At 47.3% G+C, this 23,247-nt stretch overlaps 2 protein-coding genes across 4 annotated transcripts in view; one reads left to right on the forward strand and one right to left on the reverse strand.

Moving 5' to 3' along the window:
- Positions 1 to 176: 176 nt before the first annotated feature.
- Positions 177 to 20,519, forward strand: Pgm3 (phosphoglucomutase 3). The gene is made up of 13 exons (XM_090338513.1): positions 177 to 246; positions 1,859 to 2,064; positions 4,132 to 4,316; positions 4,871 to 4,938; positions 7,537 to 7,670; positions 9,371 to 9,566; positions 12,260 to 12,417; positions 13,619 to 13,702; positions 16,413 to 16,511; positions 17,829 to 17,939; positions 18,500 to 18,622; positions 19,238 to 19,411; positions 19,946 to 20,519. The coding sequence occupies exons 2-13, from the start codon at positions 1,861 to 1,863 to the stop codon at positions 20,021 to 20,023; spliced, it is 1,614 nt and encodes a 537-aa protein (XP_090194639.1). The 5' UTR covers positions 177 to 246; positions 1,859 to 1,860; the 3' UTR covers positions 20,024 to 20,519.
- Positions 20,444 to 23,247, reverse strand: part of Dop1a (DOP1 leucine zipper like protein A) — a 71,451-nt gene continuing 68,647 nt past the window's right edge. For all 3 annotated transcript variants that reach the window (XM_090338510.1, XM_090338511.1, XM_090338509.1), the window contains 2 exons: positions 22,646 to 22,775; positions 20,444 to 21,029 (listed from right to left, as the gene is read on the reverse strand). In XM_090338510.1, the coding sequence (XP_090194636.1) occupies positions 20,724 to 21,029; positions 22,646 to 22,775 (436 nt within the window). In that variant the 3' untranslated portion in view covers positions 20,444 to 20,723. The remainder of the gene's footprint in view (positions 21,030 to 22,645; positions 22,776 to 23,247) is intronic.

Consider the following 23,247-nt stretch of genomic DNA (forward strand, 5'->3'; position numbering starts at 1 on the left):
GGGCGCGCGCAGCTCGAGCCCAGGGCCCGAGGGAGTGGCCAGAGGATCGTGGGCGTGGCTGGAGCAGTGGGCGGGGCGAAAAAACTTGCGGGCGGGGCCAGGGCGCAATGGGAGGGGGCAGAGGCCCTTCCCTGTCGGGATTGGCCGAGGGGCGTGGCCTCGTTCCGGAAGCCACGGGGAGCCACGTCCGCGGTTGCGAGCGCCGCGGTCCAGCCACGGTGGTAAGGTGGCTGCGGCTCGGCGAAGGTGAGGGAGCCGGGGAGGAGGCGTCCGGGGGCCCGGCCAGGCGGGAGCCGGGGTCGCTGGCTTGGAGGATGGTTGGGGAAGGGCGGGGAGGAGACGCGTGGTCCGGAGCTCCCGGAAGAGACGCCTTTGCCCCGGGTCCGAAACACCCGGGAGGCCGCGCGGCGCGGGCCAGGGCTGCGGTGCGGCTGTACGCGGGCCCGGCGTCGGTGACGCCCCGCGGCGGGCTATGCGCGGCTTCTCCCGGGTTCATGAGGTTCCGGGCGGCGAGGGCCGGGCAGGGCCAGGCCGGCAGGGGAGGCCCCTCCTCCGGGCCTCGCGGGAGGAACCGCCCGAGGCCTGCGGACCCACGTGGACGCCCGTGGCGGTCCCGGAGGAAGTGCTCGTAGGTCTGGAGGCCACATTTGCTTCTTAGAATCCCAATAAAAGGCGCCAGGAGCCGAAGAGGCTGCAGCCACTTCTCTGTTCTAGTGGTGGTGGTGCGGCGGTTTGACCTCGGGGCCTTGTGTCGCTCCGCCGGCGTCTCACCACTTGGCCATCAGTGGCCACTCTCAAGCCCCCTTCCCCAGGGGCGTCCGGATTCTCCTCGAGAACATGCGCACTCCCCCGCGGGGTTTTTCGGGGGTCTGGACAGGCTGGGGTGGGGGGTGGGGCTCTGCTTTGGGGCTGTCAGAGATTCCGCACGTATTTGGAGAGCCCGATCGAGGGCGCTCGCGTCTAAGTCCTTGAGCTGTGCTGTTGGCATCTCTGAATCCTGGTGTGAAACCTTTGTTTCAGGTAACGCCCTCCACCTGGACTTGCCCTGGAGGCCCCCTGGATGTGAGTGAGGGGTCCGCAGGTTGCTGCCCCAAACCTCCCTAGCGCTTCTACTTAAGTAGAAGCCGTCCTCTGCCGCTCTTAAAGCCAGGTGCAGCTCATAGTGGACCCACGAGGCCCAGGCAGCAGTTTTCTTTTTTTTCTGGTAGCTTCCGGTCCTGAAATTTTAAATTGTTTTTTTTTTATAAGGTTTTACTTCCTGCCCGGGGTGTAGCCCTGGAATCCCTCCATCCAGTTAGCTCCCCGGTGGCTGGGATAAACAGGCACACCACTGTTGGAGAGTTGAATTGGGAATGGTGGGGAGTGTCTCAAACTTTTCTGCCCAAGTTGGCTTGAACATTGATCCAGAAACAACCTTCCAAGTAGCCAGGGCTATAGGTGTGAGCTGTTGATGTTTTGGCTTGGTACTTCAGAGGGGTTTTTCTTGGTATTGGGGTTTGAACTCAAGTGACAGTCACTTTACTTCTTGAGCTATGTCCCCGGCCCTTTTTTGCTTTTGTTCTTTGTCCGATAAAGGCTTGCAATTTGAACCTATGCAGGCCTTAGACTGTAATCCACAGGTACAAACCACCGTACCTGATTTAAGAGTTGAGATGAGGTGTCTCTCTCTATATATACATATATATGTATATATATGTATATATACACACGCGTGCACACACATATATATATTTTTTTTTAAATTTTATTTATTTATTTGCCTAGGCTAATCTGAAACAGTGATCTGCTAATTTCTACCTCTTAACTGGGCTTTTAGGCCTGGAAAGCTGAAATGACTTATTTTGTCTTCATTTTGTAGAAATGGATTTAGATGCTATCACAAAACACTCAGCACTGCATGGGAAGCCTACGGGCCTCACCTTTCACTATGGGACTGCTGGATTTCGGATGAAGGCAGAGCATCTGGATCACATCATGTTTCGGATGGGGTTGCTGGCTTCCCTGAGGTCCAGGCAGACGAAAGCTGCCATAGGGGTGATGGTCACTGCCTCACACAACCCCGAGGTACCCACAGCCCCAGCCCTCTCAGAACCACCCAAGAGATGAATCATGCCACTCCCAGCAGACTCCTGCCCAGTGATCACAGAGAGTATCAGTTATGGATGACACGGATAGCAGTTGAAGGACAGGGATGTGGAGTGGGGAGGCAAAGACTTGAAGAGACAGATGCTGAAAATTCCCAGCTCTTGTTTCTACAGTGAATAATAATAGCTTCCTGCTCTGAAGGATACAGTGGGTCTAGGGACCGGAAGTGAGCTTGGGTTGAACACTAACGAGGTTCCAGTTGTCAGGACAGTTAAGGGTTCATTGCAAGTATTCATTTCTTTTAACATAGTTTCTTTGTGTCTTCAGTTTTACCGAAGTACAGTTTTAAAACGATTGTATATACTTGATTGGTGTCATGTTTTGATGCGTGTATCCATTGTGAAATGATTAGCACATCGAGTCATCACTGTGTTAACTTTGCTGGGTCTCAAGGAAACTTAAGATTTCTTGACCTAGCACTCTAACTCTACTTGCTCCCTGTGCTCTAGCCCCACAGAACCCATAGCTACAGGTCTGTCCCCTCCACCACCATCCTGCTTCCCCTCCATCTAGCGCCCACAGCTGCCTCAGTTTCCTCTCTGAGTGCACCAGAGAAGGGAGGAGCTCTGTCGTGGGGTGTGACTCGAGCTGTGTCTTCCCCAGGTCCATCAACTGTGTGCATGTGTCACAACTGCCGTCTTTTAATGCTGAGTAATGTCCATAAGTACCATATTTTCTTTATCCATCTATCCACAAACATTTATCTTGTTTTTGTGCCTGGGCTGGTGTTTTGATGGAATTTAGGTATTTTCTGATCTGTGGTTTGAATGCTAGGTTTCTCTCTGTAGGACATACTAAGCTTGTTTGGGGGTGCTAAATTCACAGCAAATTAATGTTATGTTCAGTAGTCAATTCTAATCTTATCCCCAAATGAGGACGTTTCTTGTCCAGCCTCTGCATGTGGGCATATCCAGATGTTTAACCCCAATGTGGTCAGTATGCAAGTGAGACTATCCAGATGTTTAACCCCCCAGTGTGATCAGTGTGCATGAGAAAATATCCCCATGTTTAACCCCTGTGTGGTCACTGTAAGTGTGGGCATATCCCCATGTTTAACCTCTGTGCAATCAGTGTGCGTAAGAGACTATCCACATGTTCACCCCAGTGCAATGAGTTGGAGAAAAACCTTCACTGAAGGCCATTTCCAAAACAGCCCACAGCTATTTTTCTCAGGTGACACTCATTGTGAACTGTGCCTCTCCTCAGAGGCCATCCAGAGTAGCATTGAGAAGGGGTCTGGCCTTCTGCTTCATGAGCAGACATGCAGAATACCACCAGATAGGCATACAAAGGATAGCCTTCTTGTTCTGTTTTGTCAGTCCTGGGGCTCTGCTCCTGGTCTCTCTGTGTTCAAGGCTTGAACTCTGCCACTTGAGCCCACAGCTCCAATTCTATCTTTGTTGGATATTAGTGTCTCACAGGCTTTCCCACTTCAGATCTCAGTCTCCTGCCTAGCTAGGATTACAGGTGTGAGCCACCAGAACCTGGCTCAGAAGGCAGCTTTTTTGGTTGGTCTTGGGGCTTGAACTCTGGGCCTGGGTGTTGTCACTGAGCTCTTCACCTCAAGCCTACTGCCCTACCCCTTGAGTCACAGTACCACTTCCAGTTTTCTAGTGTTTAACTGGAGATAAGAGTCACAATTTTTTTTGCCCAGGCTGGCTTTGAACTGCAATCCTCAGATCTCAGCCTACCAAGTAGCTTGGATTACAGGCATGAGCCACCAGTGCCCAGCAGGAGGCAGCTTTTTAAAACACCTGTTTAGTGGCTGGTGGTTAGGTGTAGGAGTTGGGTTGGTATGCTGTCTTGTCACTTTTGACCCCTGTCAGCCGCCTCTCCACGTGCTCCTCTGGGTGTGGCACTGATGTGGGCTGTGCTAGCATCTGGTGTGTGGTGGCAGCGGGGCGGCTTCTCTGCCCTGCCCAGCAGGAGCAGCCAACACTCCTCTCACCTTCGGGGTATGCACACAGCTGGCATTTCTCTTTGAAGGAAGACAATGGGGTGAAGCTGGTGGATCCTTTGGGTGAGATGCTGGCACCCACGTGGGAGGAGCATGCCACGCGCCTGGCCAACGCGGAGGACCAAGAGGTGCCCCACGTGCTTCTGGACATCCTTGAGAAGGAGGCATTGGCACTGCCGCAGGACGCCTTGGTTGTGATCGGCAGAGACACCAGGTGACAGCCGAGGTGTCTGTGGGGCTCGCGGGTCCACACGCTGCCTGCAGGGCCCCCACTGGCCCTGGAGTGGTGTGTGGAGCCCACACAATTTGCAATGGCTGCCTCCATGCGGATTAGGGTCAAGGAACGTGTACAAAGCATGGGCGTTGTGTCCCTCTAGCTGTGTCATGTTCTCCGTCACAGAGGCAGGGTGGATTGAAAGCATTTGCTTTGGAGACGGTTTGCAGTGGAGAGCTGGGGGAGATACACAGACCATTTTCTATTTGAGAATGTACTGTAAAGCCATTATCTAGGCATTAGTCTTTGTCCTTATAAAATAATTTGTCATCCCCCGCCCTGCCCCCAGTCTTGGGGCTTGAATTCTGGGATTCTGGGCCTGGGTGTTATCACTGAGCTCTTCAGCTCAAGGCTACAGCCCTACTCCTTAAAGCCACAGCACCACTTCTAATTTTCTAGCGGTTGATAGCTCTCCGTTCTGCACCAGCTTTCCCATACATGCTGTGAAACACGTGAGGCACAAGGGGTCAGTCTGTGTCTTCTCTCCTTGCTAGGCCCAGCAGCGAGAAACTCGCCCAGTCTGTACGAGAAGGTGTGGCTGTCTCAGGAGGCCAGTACCACGGTATGTAAGCATTTGGGATCTAAGTTCATCATAGAAAATAAAAGTAGTGCATGTCTGAAGATAAAAATGAATAGTAAAGTTAACTTTTAGAAAGGTTAACTCTGAGTGTTTCATATTTTTTTTTTTCAATGCAGGCAATAAGCTTTCACCTGTGGGTTAGGACTTCCAAGGAGGATTAGAGGAAGGGCTTAGGCAGAGCCCCTGACACAGTACCGCTCCCTTGTTCTTTAGAAGTTGCCTGTAAATGCCTGTGAAGCTCTCATCTGTGGAGTCAGCTGGTCCTTACGTCTTTGACAGGTGTCTCTTCCCCATTATGAAATGAGAGGGTATTAGAGGCAGCAGAATGAAGGCTGGGCTCCTCTTGGCACAAAGGCCACACCAGTTGTGAAGGCAGGGACACCACTATGTTATCAGGTGAATATCTTCCTAGCATCAGTCTTTTCTCATTAAAAAAGATAAGTCAGCTGGGCACTGTGGCCCACACCTATAATTCTAGCTACTCGGGAGATCTGAGGATTGCAGTTCAAAGCCAGCCTTGCCAGAGAAGCCTGTAAGACCCTTTTTTTTTTTTTTTTTTTTTTGCCAGTCCTGGGCTTGAGCTCAGGGTCTGAGCACTGTCATTGGACTTTCTCAAGGCTAGAGCTCTACCACTTGAGCCTCAGCACCACTTCCGGCTTTTTTCTATGTATGTGGTACCAAGGAATCGAACCCGGGTCTTCATGCATGCTAGGCAAGCACTTTAACCACTAGGCCAAACTCCCAGCCCCAGCCTGTAAGACTCTTATCTCCACTTGACTCACAGCCCCACTTCTGGCCTTTTGGTGGTCAGTTGGAAATACAAGTGTCACAGAGCACTAGCCTTGAGCAGAAAAAAAAGCTCAGGGATCCTGCTCATGCTTGGAGGTCAAGCCCAGAACTGGTGTGTACACGTGTGTGCACACAAAATTCAGTGCTCTCACAACTTTTGATGCCTGTTCCATGGCTGCTGCTGCTACTGCATTCCCGTCTCACTTAATCTGCCTGTTCTTCAGTCTGCTCTACTTACCTTCTCTATGCTGAAGGTGGGTCTCCATCTCTGTCTTTCTGGTTCTTTTTCCTGAATTCTGGAAGCCAGATGTGCTGGTAACAGACTGAGCAGCTGGAGTTCAGGCCCTGGCACTGGAGTCACACTGCAGGACTCTTGGGACCTTTCTGATAGGTGCCTCTGGCCTGCAACCTAATGACATCATTTAGAGGATGAGCTGCTGTATCTGTCTGCCCTGACCTCCTCTCTCCCTTTGGACAGGGGCTTCTCCACTCGCTGTGATAATTCATTCCTCACAAGTTTTCAGTCGTCTTCTGCTGGACTTGGGCTAGCTTTACTCAGTTATTTGTTATTCATTTTTTTTTCCAAGCCAGGAGCATGGCCTAGTGGTAGAGTGCTTGCCTACTGTGCATGATTCCTCAGTACCACACACAGAGAAGAAGCCAGAGGTGATGCTGTGGCTCAAGTGATAGAGCACTAGCCTTGAGAAAGTTCAGGGACAGTGCCCAGGTCCTGAGTTCAAGCCCTAGGACTGCCAAAAAAAAATTTTTTTTTCCAGTACTGAGTTTTTTAACTTGAGATCTTACACTTCCTAGGCAGGTACTTTACTACTTGAACCATGTCCTCAACACTTCTTTATTTTGCCAGTCCTGGGGCTTGAACTTAGGGTCTGGGTACTGTTCTTGGGTTTTTTCCCAGGGTAGCATTCTGCTGCTGTGCCACAGTACCACTTCTGGCTTTTTTCTGTGCATATGGTACTACTCAATCATGCCTAGGGCTTCGTGCATGCTGGGCAAGCACCCTACTATTAGGCCACACTCCCAGATCCCCCCAACCCCTTTTTAGTTCTGTTTCAGATAGAATTGTAGGCTTTTTCCACTGGGCTGATCTTGTGCTCAGTCTTTTCACCCATTTTTGATTACCTGGTGTATACAACACCGTAAGAAACACATTTTGTATCCTGAATTCATGGAGTATAACAGAAACAATAGTTCCAATAAAAACTGTTCACATACATCTGTTTCATAAGCACAGCAAGGCTGGTTATGTCTTTGAGGACATTTCCCTGTTCCCCTGTGGCTGGGCCTGCAGGAGGTGGAGCTGGTCTGCGTGCAGAGCTTCACAGAGCAGGAAGCTTTCATGCCCCGTGTGCCCAGAGGAACACACAGTGCTCAGAGCATACCATTGCCTGCTCAGGCATGGACTTGATGCCTCTGAAACCTTTTAGTCCTGCAGTTTTGTTTTCAAAGAGGTTTCTTAGCTGGGGTTCCTGTTTTCCCGATGGCTCATGTGAACTTTGTAGCTTGCAGGGCCACCAGTGATGCCTTTCTTCGGATGTTTTATATTTCTGCTATCCGCACTGTATTTCCCTGTCAGTTCCTGCTGCCAGTGCTTCACAATTTTTTCAGGATGGGGAAGACACGTTGATTGGAATGATTTACGTGGTGTATGGATAGGTAGAAAGTTGATTTTGTTTTCTGAAATGCCGGTTTTAAAAGCTTTGTCACCCTGTGTTTCTGTGGTGGGAATATGTGTAAGTCTTTTGTGGTTGTGTGTCTGCGTTTCTGTGACAGATTATGGCTTGTTAACCACGCCCCAGCTGCACTACATGGTGTGCTGTCGCAATACCGGCGGGCAATATGGCAAGGCCACGCTGGATGGCTACTACCAGAAGCTCTCAGCCGCCTTCCTGGAGCTCACCAAGCAGGTGACTGGACCTCCTACACAGCGGGTCCTGTGGGCTTTAACAGCTGAGTCTCTTGCTACGTCCCCTCCTTTCCCTCCTGGTCTCCCTTTCCAACCTCTCCTCTTCCACCCTCCTCCCCTCTCTGGTGTCTCTCTAGGGCTTCTGCAAGGCTCTAGTCTGCACATGGCTATGGTGTGTTGGTATTGAGAGCTTTGCCAGAGAAGCGTGGTGTGGCTCTTACTTGTGGCCATCCTCAGTGGACATAGAGATGGACTAGGTTAGGTAGAGTTAATATAGGTGCTGTTGGCTTGGTGTTGGAGAAAGTCCTATGAGGAAAGCTTTCCTTTAGAGAGAGATTCTAGAAGTATGCTTCATTAGGTTGAGTCGGTGTCGCTGTTAGGCACAGCTAACCAAAATGAACCCCTTGAAGGATGAGAAAGACAGCTGAGGAGACAAATTAACAACAGCAATAAAACTTCAGAAACCAGTATGCTGAGGGACTTAACCCACTGTGGAGAGAATGACAGATGACACTGCTAATCTCTTTTTCTCTCCTTTCGGGTGGCTGGCAGTGAGTTATAGACCAGTACTTGCAGGGGTGTTATTTGAGGCTAAATGCTAATAAAACTTCATTTCCATTTACTGCCCAAGGTGTTTCTAAGTTTTCCTCTGGTGTTTTGCAAGTTTTATCCGAATGCATGTATGTTTATTTCCTGGGCTAAAGTAGATGTGTGAACAGATGTGACAGAAGCTGTTCATTTGTATGCATGGCTATGCGTGGCTTTGTGTGTTTATCTGCCCCTGTGACTGAAGTTCACATGTACGCGTGGCTATGTGTATCTTTGTGTGCTCATCCACTCATGTGATTGGGAGTTCACTTGTATGTGTGGCTGTGTCTATGTGTTCACCCACTCGTATGGCTGTAGTTCTCGTGTACATGTGGTCATGCGTGTGTGTGTTCATCTGCTCGTGTGGTTGGAGTCCTGTACCGGTTGCCATGCGTGTCTTTATGTGTCCATCTGCTCATGTGGCTGGAGTTCTTGTGTATGTGTAGCTGTGTATGTCTCTGTGTGCTCACCCACTCGTGTGGTTCGAGTTCTGTACATTTGGCTATGCGTATCTCTGTGTTCATCCACTCGTGTGACTGAGTGGTCATGTATGTGTGGCTGTGCGTGTCTCTTCATCGGCTTGTGTGACTGCGTTCTCATGTATGTGTGGCTGTGCCTGTCTATGCTCATTTGCTCCTGTGGCTGGAATTCTCATGTACATGTGGCTGTGTCTTTTTGTATTCTTCTTGTGTGGCTGGAGTTCTTATGTACACATGGCTGTGTGTGTCTCTGTTTATCTGTTCATTTGGCTGGAGTTCTCGTGTACATGTGGCTGTGCGTGGCTGTGTGTGTTTATCTGTTCGTGTGGCTGGAGTTCTCGTGTATGTATGGCTATGTGTCTGTTTATCCACGCATGTGTCTAGAATTCTCATGTACAAGTGGCTGTGTGTATGTCTGTGTTTATCTGCTCATGTGTCTAGAGTTTTCATGTACAAGTGACCATGCATGTCTCTGTGTGTTTATTCACTTATGTGCCTGGAGTTCTCGTGGACCTGTGGCTGTGCATGTCTCTGTGTGTTCACTTGCTCATGTGACTGGAGTTCTCGTGTACATGTGGCTGCATGTCTGTGTGCTCACTCGCCCATGCGACCCTTTCCCCGTGTTCCTCGGAAGGCTTCCTGCAGTGGGGATGAGAGTGTCTCGGTGAAGGTGGACTGCGCGAATGGCATCGGGGCCCTGAAGCTGAGGGAGATGGAGCCCCACGTCTCCCCGGGACTGCATGTCCAGCTGTTTAACGACGGGACCAGAGGGAAGCTCAATCATCTCTGTGGAGCTGACTTCGTGAAAAGCCACCAGAAACCTCCACAGGGTGTGTGGTACGGGTGCGGGCATCTGTCTAGACCTTCCTGGGCCAGTGGTGAATGGAGGTGGCGACACGTGCTGAGACACACACAGCCCATTTCTAACACTTGGAAGCACTCTTGCCTGGCACCGGTGTCTGCAGAGGTGCAGGCAGGCCTTGCAACCACATTCAGTAGACTGGGGTATATGTGTCGAGCTTTTAATAGCAGTTGGCACTTTTGTCAAGTTCCCAGGTGCTGCTGACAGAGCTGCTCCCGGGACTGTGCCCCTAGGATGGCTGCTTAAAGCCAGCTAGGCGGCAGTCTCCACTGTGCTGAGCCGAGCTGTGGGTGGTGGGACCCTGGGGAGGGAGCAACGAGCACCCAAGTTGCCTGTGGGCAGAGGACTGGTGGATGAGCTCTGGGTTTACCTGCACTATAGACCCTAGGGAACGAAACCTGTTGAAGGTTACGTTTTCCTTCTGGCACAGTTGCCAGTTTAGAAATGCTGTGAGTGCTTTCAAGTATCAGAATCCCGGTCACCAAACACCTGGCACCTGTGGGTCACACCTGCAGTCCTCGCCACTCAGATCCTTGCTGCGATCCAGGACTGAGACATTCAAAGCCAGCCTAGGCAGAAAAGTCCCAGAAACTCCTACCTCCAGTTAGCTAGTGTTGGAGGTGTGGCTCAAGAGGTAGTGTCAGATTTGAAGGGGGGAAAAATATCCAAGTGTGAGAGGCCCTGAGTTCTACCCCTGAACAGGCAAAAACAAAACAACAAAAAAACCCATCGCAAACGTCTGTTTACACACCATTGACCTGTGCCACCACTTCCAGATAGCACCCTGGAGCTGGCGAGCCCAGGCCCTCTGTGCTCTGCCTCTCTGCTGAGGTGCTCAGTTGACCTTTATTTTGCAGACTCATTAGTTCGGTGTCTCCCATTTATTCATTCATTGAATATTGAGTCCTAACCCCCTATTTGACATTGGGACTGTAGTGTGGACAAAACCTAGCTGCCAGCCTCCTCTCCCCTCTCTCCCTGTCCCTCTCCCACTCCCCTTCATCACTCATCTCTCTTGCTCAGGCTGCTATTGCACAAAGGAGTACCAGATTGCTAACAAAAGTTCCAAAGATTTCATCAGCTAGTTTTCTCTCAGGCTGTAATTCACTCTTACCAGTGTTTCTTGTCATTAGTCAGATAAGCAAGTAAAAACTAATTTCCGGTCGAATTAAAGCATACCCTGTATCTACTGTTGATTGTGCTTTTGTGCACACACCCATGTGTGGGCTGCTCTTGGGGCTTGAACTCAGAGCCTGGGAACTGTCCCTGAGCTTTGCTTCCTCACATGAGCGCTTCACTTGAGGCACAGCTGGATGGACTTCCAGCGTTTTGGTGGTTAATTGGAAACAGGTCTTAGAGGTTTTTATCCCTGAGCTCTCAGCCCTTCCGTCTAGAGCTGTGAGCCACCAGTGCCTGGCCCTCCCCCTCCCCCAAAGGACAAATAGCATTAGGTGAGTTACATTTGGAATCCTTCAATTCTCAAAACAAACAAAAACACCTATAGGAAATTTGTTTAGCTAAGATAACTGCCTTAATAAGTCAGTTTATATGAAACTTGCTATAAGTTTCAGCATAATTAGGTTTCAAATGTTCTGTTTTGGTTTGCTTTGAAAGAATTTGGCCAATCTATACTGTGTAGCTATACTGTGTGGACACTTTTTTTTTTTGCCTAGTCCTGGGATTTGAACTCTGGGCCAGAATGCTGGCCCTAAGCCCCTTTGTACTCAAGGCTAATGCTATATCTCTTGAACCACAGTGCCACTTCTGCCTTTTTCTGAATAGTTCATTAGAAAAAAAAGTCTCATGGACTTTTCCTGCCTGGGCTGGCTTGGAACCATGATCCTCAGATCTCAGCCTCCTTAGGCATGAGCTACTGGGGCCTGGCTGACATTATGTGAAAACCAAAAGTTTATTTGCAAAGAAAGTTTTAAATGTTTTGAAATATTTACAGTGGCCCTGCTATTTTGACGCGTAGTTCTATTTAGTTCTGATAATGCTTTATCTAAAAAAAAAATAATGGTCTATGGTTATTAGTGCAGAGAAAGGCCTGTCCCAGCCTTTTTAAAAAATATTTTTGTGGTACACTTGTACTGGAGGTCAAACTGGGCAACATCTGGCTCCACAACAGGTTTTTTTTTGTTGTTGTTGTTATTGTTTTTTTTTGTGGGTCATGGAGTTGGAACTCAGCCTGGGTGCTGTTCCTGAGCTCTTCACCTCAAGGCTACCCCCCTACCCTTGAGCCAAGCCCCACTTCCCATTTTCTAGAGGTAAATTGGAGATAAGAATCTCAGGTCCTTTTGTGCTCAGGCTGGCTTTGAACCTTGATCCTCAGATCTCAGCCCTCCTGAGTAGCTAGGATTATATATGTGAGCCACCATGCCCGGCTTCTACAATAGCCATATAGGTTTTTTTTTTGTTTTGTTTTTTGTTTTTGCCAGTCCTGGGGCTTGAACTCACGGTCTTAGCACTCTTGGGCTTTCGCAAGGCTAGAGCTTGACCCATGAGCCATAGCACCACTTCCGTCCTTTTCTATGTATGTGGTACTGAGGAATGGATCCCTGGCCTTCATGCATGCTAGGCAAGCACTCTACCACTAGGCCAAGCTCCTGGCCCCTCGATTTTTAGCGTTTTATTTCCATGTCTCTCTGTTCTGTGTCCTAGGACTAGACATGAAGCCCAATGAGAGATGCTGCTCCTTTGATGGTGACGCGGACAGAATCGTATATTACTACTGTGATGGCGACGGTGCCTTCCATCTCATAGATGGAGACAAGATCTCGGTGTTAATCAGCAGCTTTCTGAAGGAGCTCCTCATGGAGGTACCCTGGGCTCGCCGTCCACGGAGCAGATATGTCCCAGAGGCACAGTTTGTGGGAGGTTCCAAATAGTTGGGGCCAGAAAATACAGAAAGAATCCCAGTAATCTCTGCCAGAGCGGCCAGGCCAGATCTCAGAAGATGACATTCATCTCTTCCAATATCACAGTGACTGAGGCTTAAGATTTGGAGATTTATGACGTTGTGGTTTCTTAAATGATACATTAGAATCCCCAAATTGTAATAGAAAAGCAATATTTTTAGAGATTTTTATGGTTTTTAAATATATTTTTGTTGGGCCAGGAGTTTGGCCTAGTGGTTAAAGTGCTTGTCTAGCATGCATGAAGACCCGGGAGTGGTGCTGAGGCTCAAGTGGTAGAGCTCTAGCCTTGAGAAGGTCCAAGGACAGGGCTCAGGCCCTTAGCTCAAGCCCAGGACTGGCAAAACAAACAAACAAACAAAAAAACAACAACAACAAAAAATAAATATATTTTTGTTTATGCCTCATTTTTATATATGAGCAGCTTAGTAATATGAAACTGTGGATTTCCAATCTGGAAAATCTTGGGCTAGCTTTAGGATATAGTTGGAAATGATAATCTGGAATAGATACATTTTAAGAATTCAGTAACTAGTTTTTTGTTTTGTTTTGCTTTGTTTTTGCTTGTCATGGGGCTTGAACTCAAGGACTGGGTACTATCTCTGAGCTCTTTTGCACAAGGCTTACATTCTACCACAATGCCACCTCTGTTTTTTGGTGGTTAATTGGAGATAAAGAGTCTCATGGGACTTTCCTGCCTAGGCTGGCTTTGAACCGAGATCCTCAGCTCTCAGGCTCCTGATTGGCTAGGATTACAACAGGCACAAGCCCCCAGCATCCGGTTAGTAACTAGTTAATTAAAAAAGAGATTCCCTTCTTGAATACTTGTTTGTTAAATATGTCATTTGAAATATGATGTAAAAATCAATGTTAATAAATTATTTAATAAAATTAAAGATATAAAAGATCAGAGATAAAGAGGATTCACTGTTAAAATACTTCAGGCATTTTTTTCCTGAATATTCATGTTTATTTTCAGTAGTTGAACAAAAACTAAAGCACATCTGAACTGGCTGGTGAATTTGTCATCCTTTAGAATTCTCCTCGACATCCTTGTCTTACAAACTATATTTTGATGGCAAACTCAGTGTCTTTTTTTGTCCAGGTTGGAGAAAGTTTCAATATTGGTGTTGTACAAACTGCATATGCAAATGGGAGTTCCACACGCTATCTTGAAGAAGTTATGAAGGTACTGAATCATTTTCATTTTATGGTAGTCTATTGGGTCTCATAAAACAGAACACAGTGTACAGTAATCTCAGTTGTTGTACAGGTAAGTTTAAACAGAAACGAAAACCAAGTAAGATATTCCTTGTACAAACAAGTAGAGAAACTCCCTATTCCTCGTCTTACACTTTTTTCCTCCATTTGGAAACTTGTTGTAATTGTAAATATTTTGAGGGGCCAAATCAATTTTTTAATTGAGGATTCTTTTGTGTGTGCTAGTTATTGGACTTGAACTGAGAGCTTCTGTGCTCAAGGCTGGCACTCTACCACTTGAGCCACAGCTCCACCGGCAATGATTGTTTTAAGGACACAGTATCTGAGGCTCAGTTGTCATGCCAGTTAACTTCCTGTCTGGCTCCAGGTTAAAAAGATCTGCCTGTCATAGGTAGGAAACATTCTTTTTTTTTTTTTTTTGAATAAGGGCTGTTAACCAACGACAGTGTCGGTCCCAGGGACCAGGTGAATGCCTTGACGCAGTGATACCATGAGGAGGGAAAAGTCAAGTCCTTGTCTTTAAGGACCAATGTGATAGAACAAATGGCCATGATACTTGTTTTTTTGGTTTTGTTTTTTGCCAGTCCTGGCTTCAACTCAGGGCCTGAGCACTGTCCTTGGACTTTCTCAAGGCTAGAGCTCTACCACTTGAGCCTCAGCACCACTTCTGGCTTTTTCCTATGTATGTGGTACCGAGGAATCAAACCGGGGTCTTTGTGCATGCTAGGCAAGCACTCGACCACTAGGGCAAGCTCCCGGCCCTGGCATGCTGCTTTTTTTTTTTTTTTTCTTCCAGTTCTGGGCCTTGAACTGAGGGCCTGAGCACTGTCCTTGGGCTTTCTTAAGGCTAGAGTTCTACCATTGGAGCTACAGCACCATTTCTGGCTTTTTTTTAAATATATGTGGTACTGAGAAATCGAACCTGGGTCTTTGTGCATGCTAGGCAAGCACTTTTACCACTATTTTTTCAGGACTGTTCTGGTATGTACAAGAACTATGTGGCAAGATTCTGTAGTAGAGGAAAGACCTTGGGCCTTTGTCTGGCAGGATTCTGTATTAAGGACTTAGGTGGAGTTGTAGTGTGAGAAACAGAATGTTGCCCAGAAGAAATGTGAGCGTGCTGATGACATTCATATTCCCCTGAATTCTGCTAAGTAGGCTTTTTGATGAGGGGCAGACCATGTGGTGAGATTTGCTCAGGGGCCATGTGTGGAGGTGGTCAGATGTCAGGGTGAATGTTCTGTGGAAAATGGGTTCTGGTAGGCTTTGGCTGTGGATAATGCCTTGTTGTACTTGGTCCAGAGAGGGTCTCCTTTTCTGGGTTTTTGTTTTCCAGTCCCTGAGCTTTTGCTAAATGCTAGCACTCTATCCCTTGAGCCAAGGTGCCACCTCCAGCTTTTTCTGCTTATGTGGTACTGAGGAATGGAACCCAGGGCTTCGTGCATGCTAGGCAAGCAATCTACCACTAAGCCACTTTCCCAGCCCCTCACCGATGTTTTAATGTTAAGAATGTATATGGAGTAGGGGCTACTTGCTTGGCTGCATGCAAGCAGGTGAGGTGAACTTTCCTTGTTTTTGTGCATTCTTTAGTAGTAAGTCTGGCCTAATAGAACTGGCTCCTTCAGCTGCATCTGTGGTATTTCCGAGCTGGTAGATTTTACTTCCCTTATACTTGCCAGAGGGCTAGCCCCTGTTCACATTGCCTCTTCTCATAGCTGGGGGATTCAGGAACAAAATTGGAAGCTGTTTTCCTTTACTCTGTCACACTGGCTAGTTTAGTATTTTCCCAACTTGTGTGCAACCCATTTCAAATGTGGAATGGCAGGTAACATGAATGAGAAGGACAGGAAGCAAAGTATGCAGGCCAGTTGCCATCACACTCAAAAGACCTGGAAATCTGAATTTCATGGGAGGTCTTGTTTAATAGACCTGACTTAAATGTGGTTGTGGAAAAACGTAAGGGCTTTGTCACATGTATGACAGCAGTTCTCAGTGTTCAGGTTGTTTTAGGTGGTGGGGCTTGTGTGTGTCCTTGTCTGGACACATGGAGCACACTCATTGTCCTCTGATGACTTCATCTTTGGGGAGCCATGTCACAGGCCAGAATAATGTTACATGGCTATTTTAATTCTTAAAATTTTCTTATATTCTGTGAGCTCTCTTGTTCTATAGTTTTCTCTTAACCTTTCTGAAATCGCAAGTCCACTGCTGACTTCCCTAACCATGCCGCTGGTCTAGCCCTGGTGACATCTTTCTGGGGTTGGTGTTTGGCCACCCTGCAGTCCCCTTCCTTATCTGTTAGCCCAGCGTTGGTCAGCAGTGGATGGTCGGAGGACCTAATCCCGATTGCCACTGTTGTTTTGTTGAAGAGCTTGTCTTTGCAGCCTAAAATATTTACAATGTGGTTTTACAGAGAAGCCTGTAGCCTCCATGATCACTCCCCACGGGCATCCATGTGCCTCCTGCTCCCCTCCCTGACTCCACCCCACTTTGTACTTTCATCTTCAGCCATATTCCTCACTACTCTAAGCTCTAGGGTTTATTTCTTGTATCCTTGTGTGCACTCCACTTCTGCTGGCTGGCTGCAGTTTTACTCAGTGTATATTACAGGTACCTGTTTACTGAGTGTGCATGTGTATTACAGGTACCTGTTTACTCTATGTGTGTGTGTATTACAGGTACCTGTTTACTGCACTAAAACTGGGGTCAAGCATTTGCACCATAAGGCTCAGGAGTTTGACATTGGAGTTTACTTTGAAGCAAACGGCCACGGCACGGTAAGTCCGGATAGGTCTCCACTGGCCTTAGCCAGCACTTGTTTATAAAGGGAGCTGATCTGTATCTTGGTAGCCAGAGGTAATAGTGTTAGTAACAAGATAATTTGGTTATTATGTTCTTTCTGCTAATGACCTCTGTTAAGATGTGAAGAGGTAAGCTAGTTTGATCTTCTGGTAGTTTCTCTGGAGCTTCAGCTTGTATTTTCCTTCCACTGGCTACACAAGAGGGAGAGTTCAGTAGCTGTAGTAAAAAGGTGCTGCAAAGAAGTAATTATTAATAAGCATGTTATGCTTTGTTTTTATGGCTTTATTTTGAAGACGTTTGTGATATACTTTATATACCATAAAATACATACCATAAAATACACATTTAATAATACTTATGGCTTTTAGGTTTTTTTTTGGGGGGGGGGGTGGTCATGAGGCTTGAACTTGGTCTGGGTGCTGTCCCTGAGCTCTTCAGATCAAGGCTACCACCTTACCCTTGAGCCAAGCCCCACTTCCCATTTTCTAGAGGTTAATTGGAGATCAGAGTCTCAGGTCCTTTTGTGCCCGGGCTGGATTTGAATCTTGATCCACAATCTCAGCTTCCTGAGTAGCTAGGATTAAAGGTGTGAGCCACTGGGGCCGGGCCCAGTGTGGATTTTAGGTTCTTAAGACTCAGAATCTGTTTTCACCTCATGAGTGTGAGGTGGTCCAAGCAAACATTTGAATCTGGGCCAAACCATTGTCTTTACTAACACAAGCTGATTAGGAAGCCACAGAGACAAGAAAAATATATTCCTACAAAATGCTATTCAAGTATAACTTACTGATCTTAATGCAAGGGTTGCTGGATGGCTTTTCAAATAAATACTTGAAGACTTACAAGCCATCCTCTGAGCAAGCTGGATCAACTCTTGCTGATTAGTATAAGCAAATGGATTCAGCACAGGTCATCCTGCACCTTACTTTACCTACAGCTATTTCCCCAAACCATTGAACACAGTGCACCATACAGCGATGGGCTCTTGAGGGCACCAGAGTAGATGGTTGGCACTTCAACGTCACCTGGCACGCATCCCCTGGAGGGTGCAGGCAGACGAGCCTGGCAGCACATCGGCCTACTCAGCTGGTGCATGTCGGGAGCAGAATTAACTCCTTTGCTCACCTGTCAGTGACGTCTTTGGAATCGGCCGTGTAATATTTGGTGGTTGTGATTCAATTCTGTCATTTTTCTCCCGTTTCCCTAAGGTGGAAAGGAGTTAGCTAGGAAGATGGTTAATTCTGACTGGCACCTTGTGCCCTTTGTGAGTGACTCCATATGCTTTCATGCAGGCTTTGTTCAGTAAAGCCGTTGAAATGAAGATAAAACAACTAGCAAAATTAGAAGATAAAAAAGGAAAAGCTGCCAAGATGCTGGAAAACATCATTGACTTGTTTAACCAGGTCAGAACACACAGGGGGGCAGACTGGCTAGCTTTACATTGTTCAGAAAATGGACAGCCCAGGGTGTTCTGTGAAAAAGTAGAGAAGGTGAGACTGTAGTTACACTTGTGGTATCTCAAGTTGTAAATATGAAAACTTTGCACAGACTTTGAATGGCTTTCACCTAGAATCAGCATTAGTTTTTACATTGAGCTTGAATAGATGGTGCCAGTTTTAAACTTGGCTTCTTGAGGCAGTGCAGTCTCACCTGAGACTGGCTGTGTGCGAGCAGTAACCACCCCAGAGAGAGGAGGTGGTACGAGTACTGAGCGCCTGCGGATCCCGCTCTGTATCCTAGCAGCCCTGCAGGGAAGGGTGGCCTCAGAACCCCAGGGCCCTAGGAAGATGGCAGCCGGAGTCCAGCCCGGTAGAGGGTAATGTGGGACAGCACACTGTGAAACTCCACTACCAAGTATAGCGTGGAGATTACTTCACCAAAGGACATGCAAGGTGGTCTCCTTGGTAACAGGAGGGTGAAGGTGGGCCTCTCATCCAGGCTTTGCTTCTTTCCCACTCGGTAGACAGCTGGTGATGCTATTTCCGACATGCTGGTGATTGAGGCGATCCTGGCAGTGAAGGGCCTGACTGTGCAGCAGTGGGACTCCCTCTACTCCGACCTCCCCAACAGACAGCTCAAAGTGAAGGTGGGAGACCCACTATCCCATCCCTCACACCAGGAGAAGGCTCTGCTCTACACAAAGACTGACCTTATTATAGTTAACCTATTGGGAACCTATTCCACTAGATTGTAAAGGGTGCCGACATTCTACCACTCCACATACAGCCTCACCTTCCGCTTTCTGGTCAGTTGGAAATGAAAACTCATCTCAGCCTCCTGTGTAGCTAGAATTATAGGCATGAGCCACATTTAAAAGGAGATGGGATGTTTATTATGGATTCATATTCAGAACAAAAGTGCTTAGGAGCTCAGATTCCAGTTGCTGCTCTTCACATCACACCCGTTATTTTAAGTGAAAACGTTTTGCATTACCTTGGAGCTGCTTCAAGAGTGTTTCTGCCTGTGTAACTCAGGCAAACCCATACACTTAGCAGTGTATTTGAAATGCAAAACGCTTTGTTCACTGTGTTAAATAGCCAGTTTTAGTAATAGACAATGTGTGGGAATGTTTTTGTTTAAACGCTGGCCTTGGAGAAATGAAATTTGCAACACTGTAAGGCAGTTTCATCTCACACTCATAAAAAAACCACAGGCATGTATGTGTGGAATGCATGGGTGGATGTGACATCCTTGTGTGCAGGTTGCAGACAGGACAGTGATTTGCACCACGGATGCTGAGCGGCGAGCAGTTACCCCGCCTGGACTGCAGGAGGCCATCAGCCAGCTGGTGAGGAAGTACAGGCTGGCCCGAGCCTTCGTCCGACCCTCTGGCACGGAAGATGTTGTCCGGGTGTACGCAGAGGCAGATTCACAGGTAAGCTGGGATAGTTCTGGCAGAAAAATGTGTCCTGACAGGCGAGCATTTTAGGGTCAAAATAAGATTCAACTCATGATAAAATGTATGGGAAAATACACTATTTTGTGGTAGAAATGACAAATCCTTTGACATGTTATAGGGTTATATTTACTGTGCGTTAACATTACTTTATAAGATCATAATTGAGTTTCTATGCACCACCTTTAAATGACAGGCTTGTAGGCTTTGCTGTTTTTTGGGTAGAGTGGTCTAGTTGTTCCCTGGTACAAGTTCCAACTGTGTCCGAAGACTTTGTGATGGAAGGCCAGGTGTGACGGTGAAAGGGTTTACTCAGTGTTAACTTTGAACTGAGACTTACCTCATTTAGTGGAATCTAGACTTACTTTCCAACGAAATGTCTTGTTTCTGAAAAGAGAAGTTAGTGTTAATTAGGTAAGTGGGAAAAACAGAAGCCCCCAAGCTGCAAAGTATTTATGGGGGGGGGGGGGAATGCTGTGTGTTCCTCATTCCTGTCTCCCCTGTGACTTGCAGGAGAATGCGGATAGCCTTGCACATGAAGTGAGCCTGGCAGTGTTTGAGCTGGCTGGAGGAATTGGAGAAAGACCCTAACCAAATTTTGGAAGATAGTTTCTATGTCCCTGTCATATAACAATGGCAATATTAATCATAATGTTTACAGTACATGACCGGGCTGTTCCTACATCCATTTTTCTTAAACTACCAGAATAATTTTTAGAATTACGGCTTACCTAATACTTGTATGATTCAGCGCTTAATTTTACGGTATATGCAGAGTGGCAGAAAATTACATTTGATGCTACTGCAGGAAGTGGCAATTGCTATGGCAGCATTGGGCGGGGAGAGAGTGCTGTCTGCTACTCACCCGGTACCCCAGCTTCAGCTCTTCTTCGTGTTGATGCCCGGATGTGGAGGAATTCACCAAATCTCTGGATGTCGAAGTGATGCCTGAATATGGTTAGCAGTGGAAAGAACAATCCCTGCCTCTAAAATAATTAAACCAAGCCTGAGGCCAGTAGAAAAATGTACAGTATGTATTTTGCAGGTTTAAAGCAACTCAGGACAATAAAACAATGGGTTATCTATATAGATCTCTCATAGGTCCCATAATCAATATGAGCCAATCGCATTTAAACTTGATTTTAGGCCACATTTAGACATTAGCTCTTATTTACAAACATTTAAATACAATCTGAAGTGTTTTTTACATACAAAATAAAAAAAAAAAACCTATACACCTCAGAGCACATGTTTGTTTTACGTTACAGTTAAGCAGGGTCCTCGGTGCCGGTCAAGTTTTCATCACCCCTTCCAGAAAGTCCTTTTCTACCATTTCTTCTATGTTTTGTCTGGCTCTGGTGGAAAAGGGCTTGTGGCTCTCTAGCTTCGTGTCCTTACTGGAGAGGGTGTGGGGGTGGAGGACAGGGCTCCCCGAAGGCCCTCCACAACGGCTCGTGACCTTGCTGCTGAAGACCTGGCTGAGGACATGGAAGAAGGGCAGGAGCTGCGCCATGCTGCGCACAGTGCCCACAGTGAGGAGCAGGCGCCCCGGCTCCCAGCCCCGGGTTCTCCCCGACGTGTCCTCCTCCGGGTTTTTCTGCAGGGGAGGATAGTAAACAAGACAGGATGTCAAGGGCCAACGGAGTGGCCCACACTGGTAATCCGAGAGAACTGGAATTCAAAGAGCGGACAAAAGCTGCAAGTGGAGGTGTGCTTCAAGTGGTGCAACACCCAGCCTGGAGCAAAGTGGCTAAGGAAGGGCCATCAGGCCCTGAGGTCAAGCCCCAGAAAAAGAAGCCTAAAAGTCATTTAACTTCACATCCACCTCTTTTTAATGCCACTTGCAAATCTATTCATAAGGAGGGAGTGACAGCTCATGATCTGCTTACAAGTTTTCATATTGTTTTGCCTTCATTCAAATCTACACATCTGGACTTTTAGCCAAAGATGGGGTCCAACGTTACAAAAGAACTGTGCACCTCAGCAGTAGTAAATTCATTCCCTTAAATGCCTAACCTTGCCACAAGATAGCAGCCCAAATCGAATGCACCTTGATACTGCAGCACTGCGAGAAGAAAGAAGCCTAAAACATTGAGGGGGAGGGGGCGCTGTTGGCGTCAAGGGAAGGCCCTGGGTTCTGCCACTTACTGTGCTGTGCCCCTGGGGAGATTGACAAAGGTTCCTCAGATCCAGTGCAGGGGTCTTACAGTAGGTAGGTCAGGAGAGTATAGGTGTAGAACTCCAGCTCAGTAGGAGCTGTGCCCTGCCAGAGCAGTTGCTCTGCACCGGGCCGGCCTGGGGAGGCCAGTGACTTGGGAAGAACATTTGGAGGCTTGCTGCTTTAGGGTGGCGTGTGGGGCACACCCCCACAATAGCCGTGGAGGAACGTGTGCAATTAGACAACAGTCCACACTGGTCTGCATGAAGAAATTTACATGTATGTATTTCTTTGGAAAATGGCCAGAAGCGTGGCTCAAGTGATAGACCACTTGGAGGCCTCCAGTTTAAACTATAAAAAGGCTCCATTAGCCAGCGTTGGTGGCTCACACCTGTAATCCTACTCAGGAGGCTGTGAGATCTAAAGATCACGGTTCAAAGCCAGCCCGAGCACTGAAGTCTCCAATCAACCACCAGAAAACTGGACGTGACGCTGTGGCTGAAAATGGTAGAGTGCTAGCCTTGAGCTGAAGAGCTCAGGGACAGCGCCCAGGCCCAGAGTTCAAGCCCCATGACCGACAAAAAAGAGTACAGTTACATGGGCTGCTTATTACTTCTTACAGTTTGACAACGCCCTGTTTGCATTTTTTCAGCTATCTTCCATTTCTCATAATGGCATAAGGGGAATATTGTGGGTGTTCTCAAGGTTTTGACATGAAAAACTTCAGACTAATGTGAACTACTCACCTGCATGGCTCTTTACTTTTGAGAAAAAAATTAGAATAACGTCACTAAAGTAAAAAAAAAAAGATTTCCTATGTAAAACAGGAAACCAGTTGTTTCTTTAAAAGTCTCTTGACATATTCACGCTTATTGGGGTTATAGACATTGGAAACGTTTTCAAAACATCTCAACTTGATAATATCCTCAGTTCACTAGGAAATACTTAACAAATGACTCACTAATCTACTAGTTAACACATAGTGTTTACATAATGTATCACGGACACGAAATATAAAAACAGCTAGTTACATAAGAAAAGCAGAAGTTGACTACCTTTGCCCTTTTCCTGAGCAGTTTGGCCAGTCGTACCACGTAGGGTTTAAATTCTCGCTGATGTATGCCCTGCCTTCTGACTTCTAAACCTGAGTCATCGGAGGCTTCTGGAATAAAGGCCCATCGGTACCTATGGAAGGAAGCATGACAAACAGATAGGGCATGCAGTAGCATAAGCATGGTCCATTCTTTAAATTCTGCCAGCTTTCAGCTTTGTCTTAAATACTTCATAATGTTGCAGGAGGCAATGATGTAAACATGCAAAGTGCACATTACTGATTTTTTTTGGAGGGGCAGTATAGTACTCAAGACTTTGCTTGACAGGTACTCTATTGGTAGGGGCAGACTTCTAGCTCTTTTTTGCACTGTTCCCCTCCCCCTTCTCCCCCTTCAGTCATGGGGCTTGAACTCTGAGCCTAAATGCTGTCCCTGAGTTCTTCAGCTTGAAGCTAGTGCTCTACTCCTTGGGCCACAGCACCTCTTCTGGTTTTCTAGTGGTTAATTGGAGTTAAGAGTCTCATGGACTTTAGTGCCAGGGCTGGCTTTGAACCACAATCCTCAGATCTCAGCCTCCTGAGTAGCTAGGATTACAGGTGTGCGCC

The sequence above is a fragment of the Megascapheus bottae genome, chromosome 8, assembly GCF_031878675.1.
Source record: "Megascapheus bottae isolate mThoBot1 chromosome 8, mThoBot2.hap1, whole genome shotgun sequence".
NCBI lineage: Eukaryota > Metazoa > Chordata > Mammalia > Rodentia > Geomyidae > Megascapheus > Megascapheus bottae.